This window comes from Empidonax traillii, unplaced genomic scaffold (genome assembly GCF_003031625.1).
Source record: "Empidonax traillii isolate 1590-97213 ecotype Southwest subspecies unplaced genomic scaffold, ASM303162v1 scaffold466:size1224651, whole genome shotgun sequence".
Taxonomy (NCBI): domain Eukaryota; kingdom Metazoa; phylum Chordata; class Aves; order Passeriformes; family Tyrannidae; genus Empidonax; species Empidonax traillii.
Window position 1 is genome coordinate 683,729 of NW_020955659.1, and position 12,088 is coordinate 695,816.

The 12,088-nt window shown below is 38.0% G+C and overlaps 1 protein-coding gene across 3 annotated transcripts in view; it reads left to right on the forward strand.

Moving 5' to 3' along the window:
* The window catches only part of CHRM3 (cholinergic receptor muscarinic 3), a 269,142-nt gene extending 264,463 nt beyond the window's left edge, over window positions 1-4,679 (forward strand). For all 3 annotated transcript variants that reach the window (XM_027895763.1, XM_027895762.1, XM_027895760.1), the window contains one exon: window positions 1,002-4,679. In XM_027895763.1, the coding sequence (XP_027751564.1) occupies window positions 1,002-2,823 (1,822 nt within the window). In that variant the 3' untranslated portion in view covers window positions 2,824-4,679. The remainder of the gene's footprint in view (window positions 1-1,001) is intronic.
* Window positions 4,680-12,088: the final 7,409 nt, after the last annotated feature.

Genomic DNA, 12,088 nt, shown 5'->3' on the forward strand with positions numbered 1-12,088 from the left:
GATGGACTTTTTCATCAGAATTCTTGCTTCTTGATAATATAATTTTTTACTATGAATCTAGTCATCTGACCACAGAAGCTAATGAAATAAGGGAAATGCAAATTCCTATCCTGAACATGTCTTCATTTTATTTTAGTACTCAGGGAAAAGTATTAAGCCTTAATTATGAATCCCTTTGATGCTTTTTTCCCTCTTTTCCCAAAGTGTTTAATGATTGCTTTGACATACATCTGCCAAACATTTTTTCCTTACTCTAGAGACCGTAGTTTCAAAGGAACTCTTACCACTTGTTTCCCCAAAGACATTTTGAAGTCATTAGATGTACAAAATCCTTAGTCCAATATAAAAATATGCATGAAAAATGAATAGTGTCATGTGCAAAAAGTGGTAATGAGAAATTTTAGTACCTTTATCAGGTAGCTGAATTGTAGATGAAAATGAAAAGAGCTTTCCAACTTCACAGCTTAGAATAGCTTGACAGAGTGGAGTGATGCTGGCTTGCATCTCAATAGTTTAAGGTAAGGCAGAACAATAATTTTGCTTGTAATCAGCTATAGCTGAGGGTAGCAGAGGTTGTGTCTGTCTTTTGCTAGAGCCAGGATAGCACTGGGGACCAGCATTGATTGGAACTTGGAGGATTTGTTGCTGCATGTGTTTAGAATTTAGCTCCAGGATATTGGATTGTTGAGATGTTGAGTTCAGGGCAAATCCATCAGGGAGTGTTTTAATTAAGAGTTAGAGTTAGGGGGCATTTTAATACTCATGGGGGTTCAAATTCTCCTGGGATTTTGGTTCTTCTGTGACTGAATATATGTAAGGAATCACAATGTGCTAATACAAAGAGCTCAACACGTACATGTTTGGCTTGGAATGTCTAACAGGCAGCTTGGCTTTTAAAGACACCTTTCAGAGTGCTGAAGTGATTTTACGTATGAGTACAATTATCTCTTTACCATCTTCACTTGTTTACTTAATTTTTGCTTGTTTTTTCTCCACTGCAGACTATGCCAGAGAGCCACAATGATCATGCAAAATAACAGTTCAGCCTCACCCTTGTTTTTAAATGTGAGCTCGTTCTGGAAGAGAGATTCGCACAGACCGGGACTCCTTGAGGAAGCAGCATCACTCATTGGCAGCTATGATTTCCCTCAGACCACAGAGAGTTTTCTCCTCTCCACTGTGGAATCAACAAACATGACCCTAAATGCCACAAGCAAAGACCCTTTGGGTGGACACACTGTCTGGCAAGTAGTTTTGATTGCTTTCCTCACAGGGATCCTTGCCCTGGTAACCATCATAGGAAACATCTTAGTGATTGTTGCATTTAAGGTTAACAAACAACTGAAAACGGTCAACAACTACTTCTTGTTGAGCCTTGCTTGTGCAGATTTGATCATCGGTGTTCTTTCCATGAATCTTTATACAACATACATCATCATGGACCACTGGGCTTTGGGAAATCTAGCCTGTGATCTTTGGCTCTCCATTGACTATGTTGCCAGTAATGCCTCTGTCATGAATCTCCTTGTTATAAGTTTTGACAGGTATTTTTCCATCACTAGGCCGCTAACATATAGAGCCAAAAGAACAACCAAAAGGGCTGGGGTGATGATTGGTTTAGCATGGATTGTCTCTTTTGTTCTTTGGGCCCCTGCCATCTTGTTTTGGCAGTATTTTGTTGGGGAGAGGACTGTGCCTCCTGATGAATGTTTCATCCAGTTTCTAAGCGAACCTATCATCACTTTTGGCACTGCCATAGCTGCCTTTTATTTGCCAGTCACCATCATGAGTATTTTGTATTGGAGGATCTACAAGGAGACGGAGAAACGCACCAAAGAGTTAGCAGGGCTACAGGCTTCGGGCAGTGAAGCAGAGGCAGAACGCTTTGTACACCAGACAGGAAGCTCCCGGAGCTGCAGCAGCTACGAGCTGCAACGGCAGAGCATGAAACGCTCCACTCGAAAGAAATATGGACGCTGCCATTTCTGGCTCACAATGAAGAGCTGGGAACCCAGCAACGACCAGGGGGATCAAGAGCATAGCAGCAGTGACAGCTGGAACAACAATGACGCTGCTGCCTCCCTTGAAAATTCAGCTTCCTCTGATGAAGAAGACATTGCTGCAGAGACCAGAGCCATCTATTCAATCGTGCTGAAGCTTCCTGGTCACAGTGCTATCCTCAATTCCACGAAACTACCCTCCTCAGAAGATCTGCATGAGTCAGGGGATGAACTGCAGAAACCCCACACAGAATCAAAGGAAAAGAAACCAAAAAAATTGCACCCTCCCAAAAGTGTTCAGGATGGTGGAAATTTCCAAAAGAGCTTTTCTAAGATTCCAATTGAGCCAGAGTCAGAAGAGACAACCACAGCTTCTGATGGCATCTCATCAGTGACCAAGACGTCTGCAACCTTGCCCTTGTCCTTCAAGGAAGCAACCCTGGCAAAAAAGTTTGCCTTGAAGACCAGAAGTCAGATCACAAAGCGAAAACGAATGTCACTTATCAAAGAAAAGAAAGCAGCGCAGACACTCAGTGCCATTTTGTTTGCCTTCATCATTACCTGGACCCCGTATAACATCATGGTTCTGGCAAACACCTTTTGCAGCTGTATCCCCAAAACTTTCTGGCACCTGGGGTATTGGCTTTGTTACATCAATAGCACAGTAAACCCAGTGTGCTATGCACTGTGTAACAAAACATTCAGAAACACTTTCAAGATGCTGCTGCTGTGCCAGTGTGACAAACGGAAACAACGCAAACAGCAGTATCAGCAAAGGCAGTCTGTAATTTTTCATAAGCGGATCCCTAGGGAGGCTTCATAGAATAGTATTTTTTAAACAATAAAAAAACAATGAAACAGGGATGAGAGGGGATGGGACAGGACAGGACAGGACGGCATGGGACAGGGCAGGGTGGGACACAGGATAGTAAAGAATATGAAAGGATGGGTTGGAGTGGGAGGGTGGTTCAAGGGTGCTGATTCTATGATTTAAATATCAAGACATGAAAGCAGCTGCCAAACTTATTTATCCTTTCGATAAATCCAGTTTAATATAAAAATCAAGTCTGCATTCAGCAAAAACTAACAAACTTCAGTGTTTTTACTAAGGAATGAAAGATTTAATATAGTTTTCCTACAAATTTGCAAGAAGCTGTATAGCAATTATAAACCCATAACTTATCTGCCCAGCTCTTTGATTATAATCAACTCTGAGATCTCAGGTAAGCACATTTAGCTAGCCCAACTCTTCTGTTTCCAAGGAATCCAACATCTTTCTATTCAAGTTAGATAGAGATGTAGCAAGCTAGTGAAACAGGTTTATGAAATTATTTGAGAGACTGTATAGGTTAAAAAATTGCTTCTTGTTGTCCAGGTAGAGTTTCCTGTCTACTTCGCTTCTGGTGTATTGTTAATTGCCCCCCTGATTCCTGATTTCCAAGTATCTATGTGGGCAGCTCATGTTATATGTGTGTGTGTGTGTGTGCGCGCGCGTGTGTGTGTGTGACAGCGTATGTATGCATTACATACATTCACACCTGTAAAATGCACACATACTGGGAAAGAGGTGACCTATTGTTCTAGGTTTTACAGGACCCCTCATCATGATTTTATGTAATTTAAATTTTAAAAACCAGTCAGAAAATCATGTTATAAGTATATCGCTCATTATTTGCCACCCAAAACTCAAGTTTATCTTGGGAACCAAAACGCGATGTCCACATTTCAAAAAGAGAGAACCAAAGTGTAGCCTGTGACCCTAACAGTCTACAGAGTTTTATAATGGGGTAGGTGCCCAGTAAAACCTTAATCTTGAGCATAGTGTCTCTCCTCTAAGGGATCACACCTCTTTTCAAGATAGAAAGGTGAAAGGAATTGAGGACTACATTCAGGAAAGAGTATGAAGCTATCTTTGTAGGGCATAGGATGATGAGAGCTGAGATCTGGGCTGCACAGTACTGAGGCTCAAAGGGAGCTGCTCGGGAGCCTGACAGGCACAATCATCAGCAGAAGCCAAATGTTACGCTGGGGGGCTGAGCTGCTGTCACAACACACAGGGGTGCTGTGACACCTCATCCTGAGTTGCACCGTGTTGGATGCACCACCATCCTCAGCGCCAGCTCTGATCTAATGTGCAGTATCTCTACAGCTGCCAATGAAAGTTCAAGTTATAATTTGCTGACAAAACCTGGTGGAGACCCCCTGCTTGCACTGTCTGCCCAGGTGATCTTCAGATGCAAAAGATTTGTTTAAAAGAAATGCTTTATATTTGCACATGAAGGATGCTCACTAAAAAGTGTTTCTTTTCCAGAACCTGTTTTAAAAATCATCAGGAGAAGTGCACCTAAATCCGTTTGACGCCAGGTTATTTGGTGTTGCGAAAAATGTGATATTGCCAATTTGTAACCTGGCAATTTTTGATAAAGACAATTTTAAAAGGGCTTTAATATTTATAGCTTAGACATAACCAGTATTTCCTGGTATTTGTGATGTGGTCTGCACCACATAAAAAGTCACATATAAAAGTCAGAAGTCCCCTGGGGAAAGGATTGTACTTTAAACTGTTGCTCTAAATCTGATTTAGTTACATGTTGAAAGATTATTTTGTATTCTCCTTTGAACTGACCAAAACTTTTTTTTTTTATTGCTTAGACTCTTATTTTGCTGAAAATAAAACAAGTATCTTATTTTACAAAGGGGCATCAGTGTTGTGAACACAGAACTGATGTTAAAGCTGCTTTTGTATTCAGTGTGAGATGGTGTTTACAGATGATTTTGACAACAGTGGAAATATATTAAATGGTGTCTGTGTATCTGAACTATTTAATTTTGTGTTATGTTCATATGAAGAAATATTTATACATATTTCACCAAATGTTTTATTTAATGTTGATAAATATTGCTCTTCAGTCTTCAGCTGTAGTGTCCTTTTAAAGTGATTCATAAAGGTCTGCTTGAGAAATGAATAGCTTTCTTGTTGCTAAAACAAATACTCTTGAAACAAAAACTTTCTTTTGTATGAGTTGTTTAAAATGTCTACCTTAAGGTAATCTCATAAATAATGTTGCAATTCTACTGCAAATTTTAGTATAAAACACAGAAAAAGTTAAAGGTTCATCCCAAAGTCACAAGTGCATTTTGAACTAAAGATACCAGAATTGTTTTATCAGTTTGGTAGCCACATAGAGCCAAAGTCTTATAAGGCACCCATGTTGCAAAGAAAATTAATTATTTATAGAAAGAAGCATGTATTTGAAATATATTCATTACTCAAGTTGACCTTACAAATGTTTTAACATTTAAATATATATCTATATCTATATATATTGCCATATTATTATATTCTGATATCTAGAGTAGTGCTGTGCCCCTAATACACAAAATGTGAGAGCATGAAAGGAAGCCAGAGTTCATCAGGGGGATTTATGGTATATTAGTATTGATTTTACAATGGGAAACTTATTTTTTATTGAAGCTAAGCTTCCTTGAAAGCGTCTGTCACCACTGTTTACATATTAGGAAGAGGTAAATCCTTGGATTGTTTTAACAGAGAAATAAAAAAACCTGTCTTTTGATCTGTGAACAGGCTTTAAAATGTTATTTACAGGCATCATAAAATGTGTATGTATACACATATTGTAGCATAGATCAATTTAGTTATTTATTTAATGGAATATGCACTATTAAATATTAAGGATTTGGCTGCATTACAACTACAGTGGGGAATCAAGTTAATTTGTATTTTATGTCTCTGTGTTTACTTTAAGCCCATGCACACACAAAAATTTTAGCTGTATGCACGAGAGGGTATATTATTTAGGAACACAGGCGCACACAATAGGTTGCAGAGGAACAATGCGAGACCAGAAGGTACAATCTGACACAGCATTGCTTTTAAGAAGTACAAATAATGTAATATTTCATCTGTTTTGAGGAAAATTAAGTCAGAAACACAATAGAAAGTATCACTCTGATGGCAGACAAAAAGCTCGGTCCCATTAACACTACTCACATGGAAAGCTGCATCTAACAGGCCTATTAATTGCAATAATACAAGATTAGATTCCATATGAACAAAAACTCAGAAATGATAGCCAGACAGGAGCCTTTGGGTATTCTGGAGAAGTCTTTGTAGAATAGACCCCAATCACTGTCAGCCTCTGAAGAGACAACAAAACACTTTAAAATATATGATTGGCTTTTTTGATGTAAAATTGTGATAGGAGTTTATTACTTCTGGTATAGGCACTGGGGAAATATATGATCCAAAGTTCCAGGAACGGGGGTCATGGTGCATGAAGCACTTTTTCCTACCCCAGCGTAACACACTTCTTACAAAGGTAAACTGAAAATCAGTGTGGCACTGTTCTAAAGCTAAACAAATATAGGAAAGGCCTGAATAGTTTCCAGGATCTAAACATGTGGATCAGGGTAACCTAAACAATAAATGTCCTAAAGGATTCTGGCAGTTTCATAAGGATACCCACACAGATGTTCTGTGTGGTGACCTTTCTCAGTTATGTACAACTTCACTTTCTTATTTTGCTGTGTTGATCATTATATTTCCTTACTTTTTCTGCAATAATATTCTAGAAAATCTTCATTCATTATCAACCTTGTACATCTAAGTAGTGAATGCAGGTGCCAAAGTACACTTGGTTTGCATCTATAGGAGTGCAAACATCAAAGGAAAATTATATTTTTACCTTTTTTTTCTCTGATCAGCAGCATCAGTAATTTTGAAGACATAGTTATCATCATGTTACCATACATATGGTAGGGATCCTCATGCTGTGTCATGCTAATCTATTTATAAACTGCTTTTCACTTGCCCCTTGCCCATCTCACTATTCATCCCTATTCAATATTTTATTTGAGATTCTAGACCCTCATTCTCCTCCAAATGGCTCCTAAATGTCTTCCTAAAATATGCTCTACAAGCTTCTCTTGGTACCAGGCTTTGCCTTTCCTTTCACAATCCCCCTATGCAAAGTTATGTGCTCTTAGACTATCAGAAGGCACCTTACTAATTCCAGCAGTTGCAATGTTGGGACCTGATGCTTTCTTTTCTAAAAACACATCAAAAAGAACTGGAGCAGGATTCATACATTCCAGGTCCTTATAGGCAGAAATGGTCTTTGCCACAAGTCGGCTGTTCACCAAGCCTGACCTTCTTTGCACTCCAGGGATGATCTCTGAATGAGGATGTTCTGCCAAGCCCCCACTAGCTTAAACTTCACCCAGTTCACGACTCATCATGTATTTTAATGCATTTGAAAATTTTTAAAAAATACATATTCATTGTGATAAATCTGAGTATTCTTTGAACTGTGCAAATCTACTGTTTCTTTTCACAACCTGCTTCCACCTTCTGTGATTTTCTATTTTATATATTTTTTTTATCTCTTCTGTATTTACCCATGCAAATGCCACTGCACTGGCTTCTGGTAGCAGGTTGAAGTGATACATGTTTGTAGATTGCTTCTTTGAGCCCAAGGGATATGTAGAGATGTCTATTGGAGCTGAGGTGTTCATAATGATGTCTGCCTTTTCTCTCTCATGCACTGCTCTCCCATGATACTCAAGCACTTCTGTTTGGAAGCTTAGCTAAAGCATGTGTGAGATTCAGGTTTTCATGGAATTAAAAACTTTATTTAGTTAGGATGTTCTTCCTCATATCAGGCATGGATCATTGTGGGTTCTGCACTTTTCTACTTCTCCTTTTAGGACTTGCCAGACAGTTATTTGGAAAAATGCTACTTTGTAATGTCTGATACTCAGGCATTTTTCTACTTCAGCTTTTAAAGCAAGGGTATAAATAATCCAGTCATGCTATTTGTTGGAAACAAGTTCTATATGAATAGAAATATTTGGAATTTATACACTATGCTTATTTCATGTTATACTCTGTGGCACTGCAACTGGCTGAGATTGACCATCACGGTATTTGATACCACTGACAATTCTTCATAGTCTCAACTGGCAAACTCATTAGATGTGCCACACTGGCATTCAAGGACTTTGACTACTCTTCACAAACCACACTGTACATGCAAAATATAACACAGATTTTTTTTTTTTTTCCTCAAGAAAGATCATTGCAATTATTTCCAGATACCTTCCTAGCTGTGCTTGAGGATTTTTTTCTTAATTTTGGATATTTAAATGACTTAGTGGAGTTTCAGTCATCCCTATCAGGGATTGAAAAATGGAAGAAGTAACATAGGAAAACATTAAGATAAGTGCTACTTATTTCATGACCTATTCCAACTTGTATTGTGTGGTATGCGTATAGTACCTATACATCTCTATGCACTACATATATCTCAGAAGGATAATATGTGTATGACTGTACTTTGCATGTACATACAGAGAGATGCACGCATATCTAGAGCAATGTATGTGGATGTATATACAAACTTATGCTGAAGTTGTCAGCAATGGTCAACATTGCTTTTGATGCCTCATCAGTTGTAACTGGACAGTGAAACTATGTTTAAGTCTGCTCTGCTTATGTGCAAGAAAAGTTTCCACATCCTTCCTTAGTGCATATTTTTTACAATTGCATTTTCTTTATTTCTGGATGTGGAGTTTTCAGTGTATTGTGCTGGTTTCTTAGACATTACCCAAAATTTAGAAATGCATGACCAGATTTCACTTAGTAAGCTACTGCATCAATGCTTCACTAGGTTTAACTCTGTTAGTTTTAAAAAAATCACCCCACCTTTACCATATAGGAAAATAAAGGCCTCTTAAAGTAGATTCTATCTAAGTTCACATAAGAGAAACTCCTATGTTCATGTGAACATCACTGTCAGTGTCTCAGCTTGGGAAGGGAAAACCAGTCACGATGAAAACAGTTTGAGGCAAGTGTCACAAATATATAAAGCAATTCACCATTGCAAATTCTTTAAGGTAAGAACAGCACTCCTCCCGTTAGAAATAAGAGAAATAAAATTGCCATCCTCACTCACCCCATCCTATTGCTCTGCCCTTTCTGTTTCATGGAATAATACTTTTTGTGTGCCAGTCCCACAGGTGGAATTGTTCAAGCTTTAAAAACCTTGTTTGCCTAGTAAGTCTAAGAAATACAAACTATATCTAGATCATTTACCTCTTTCCATTTTTGTAAACAATAAAATCTTGACTGAATTCAACTGGGATGTGTGATGCTGGTTTAAGGGAAGGCCTTCCGAAAATGGTGATAAAACCACTTAGTCCAACTGTGGTAAGGATAGCTAACTTTTTTTTCCAAGCTAGTGAAGCTATACAATTTATGTAACTTGGCAAAAAGTGTGGAAAAAACCCCAAGACATTTAAAGGTTTTATAGATGTGAACATCCTCCTTGCATAAGGGTGAATAAACACATGTAAACAGTGCCTAAAAAAGTTCAGAGTATGAATGACTCTGTAAGCCAAAAGCACACTTCACCATCAGCTACACTGTTGGCAGAGCAGCCTGACAACCCACTCAGGCCTCTGTGAAAATATCCTTATTATAGCAGTCTAGGACTAAATACCTAGGCATTAATATGTAAGCATGGCTAGTTTGTCTGGGTGCATATGCATTTTCCAGGAATTTGAAGGGAGATACTTACTCTCTTCAGGACAAAAGTTATTTAGTGCAGTCACTGGAATGAAAGGACTCTGGAAATGCTCTGGTAATCATCACTCAACCATAATTAACAATCAGAAAAGCACAGGACATTATTGTACAGAGAGAACTCATATTTATTTTTCAAATCATTCATAGAGGCATATTTAATTTACTTACAATGCTCAAAAGATCTGAAAAATTTTACAGTATCAAGGAAATAAATTCTCAGGACAAGAATCTGATCCCTTAAGTGGCTTCAAAAGATCCAGTCTTCTTGAGCCTATTTTTATTCTGTATCAAAATCTTTGGGTAACAAAGAAAATGTAGTCACTTCTCAAATACTAACTTAGTCTAGAGATGCGAAAGGGATGAGGAAATGTCCAACTGGCCTTCATTAATTTGTGCTTAATGTGCCCACATTAAGAATTATTATCATAGTATCACAGACTAATTAACAGCAAGAGGGCAAAGGATACAAGCCAATTTACTTTGAATTCTGCACAGTTCTGCACTCTGCCTTGTGCAAATACAGCAGAAGAAATAGACCTGTGCAGTATTTCCTGATGCTCAGTACTTTTCTCCACTCGTTACTTTTCTTTCATATAGAGTCAGTCCCCTTCTAGGGGGAAATATTCAATATACCTATTGAATACCCTCTGCCATCAATATAGAAGTATGCCATTTCTTAGTATCTGCACAATTATGTGAAATCAAATATAGCTGGATTTAAGCTCTTTTGTCCTCCAGTGGTGTGAATTTTTCTCATTCAGAAATACATTCCATTTGCTTACCTCATATCTCCATTAACAATGTTTGTTTTACAAATTATATTAGGACAAAACTTTCCACTTTTCAGGCTGTAGAAGTGTACCTGAGTAAATATTTGGTTCCTTTATTCAAAATAAGAGTGATTTGTTGACCACAGGCTAATCTGAAAAAAAATTGTCTGTGTAAAAGATAGAACAAAATTTATCTCCTGCTCTGTCCATGCATTTCACTGAATATGCTGGAAAGTCCTTTCAGACTTTTTTTCGAAATAGTACGGCTACATTACATAGCTTCTTATTTCCCCTGCTGTGAGACAGGAACTGTTTGTATGAAAAATGCAAGAGAAACTTAAACTAATATGCGCGAGTGCCATTTTTGGGGTTGCTTTGGTTTGGCTTGGTTTGGTTTGGTTTTTAGTCTGTGCAATGCATATTGACTGACACAGAATCCATCATTACAGGTAAAATATAAAGACTAAAGATTGACAGCTGCTCTCAGAAGCAAGCTGCATAGGGAAGGATCATTGAAGTCCACGTACTAAGTGCACAAAAGTGAACCTTAAGCTTAAAAAAGCTTGAATTATCATTCATTGCTTTCTAAAAGAAGTAAGAAAATGCTAAATATAGTGTGAAATGTTGTAGTTGGAAGCTGTAGATGTTAGAAGATGTCAGTGAAGGACATGTAATTTTTTTAATATGAATTATCCCTCTTTTTCTAGAGATGTCCCCTCACCCAGTTGCCTCTTACCCCAGTTCTTCCTGCCTCAAAGCTGATCAGCATTCTGCACAGTGGGAAGCTGGAACTGGGCTCCTACCCCTGCCACCCCGCAGAGGGAAGGGTGTGGGCCACACCAGTCGTTACAAGAAAAAGTCATAAGCTTCCTGCTTCTATTTGGAGATAGCGGGTATTTTTGTGATAGAAATAGAGATAACATTGCAGGAATCTGATGAACATATTTTATGTGTTTCCTGATATGTTTTTCTGTTCCTATTACTTGGAAGTTTTCTGTTCTTCTGATTATGGAGCAAAACAAGTCCCAGAGAAAATATCTGAACATATTTTATACAAATTGACATTTGCCTGTTCCTTCCTGATTTTGCCGTATATAGGGAAATCATATGCCGTAATTAAGCAGCTCAGAAATTGCTTTCATAAAAAAGAATTTGTAATTTTACTCCTTATCAAATGCTGATTTTCTTCAGCCAAACCAGTGAAGCTGAATGTATTGTGAACTTAAAAAATAACAGGAAACAGTGAAAAGGAAACCCTCACCTTCTGCTGTGTAAAAAGACAGTAACTGAGCATTCACTCAAAGTCTGGTATCTATTAATCTAGTCATAGCCACCCATTCAGATACAACACAAAATATTACCATTTTTTAAATTATTGGATACATTGATCTTTTTTTTGCTAACAGGTGCCTTACTGTGCAGCAATCCTTCCCCTAATTAAATTGCGTCTTGGTAAACGCTCAGAAAGAATAATTGGCCCTAGCTCACGTTGATGGTGATTTGCAACACTAGCACAGTAACTGGAAGAGTAGAAGTGGATAATGATGGAAAACAATCATTTTCCTCATCTGAAATGTTTTAGAGGAACCTTCCCTTTTGCAGCTAATAAAAACAAAGTAAGGAAAGATATACTGAGAGAAACTCAAATGCTTTCATACATGTTCTCTGGAATGACTGCCAGCTGTGCAGTCCTGAGGGCAGAAGGTGGATGG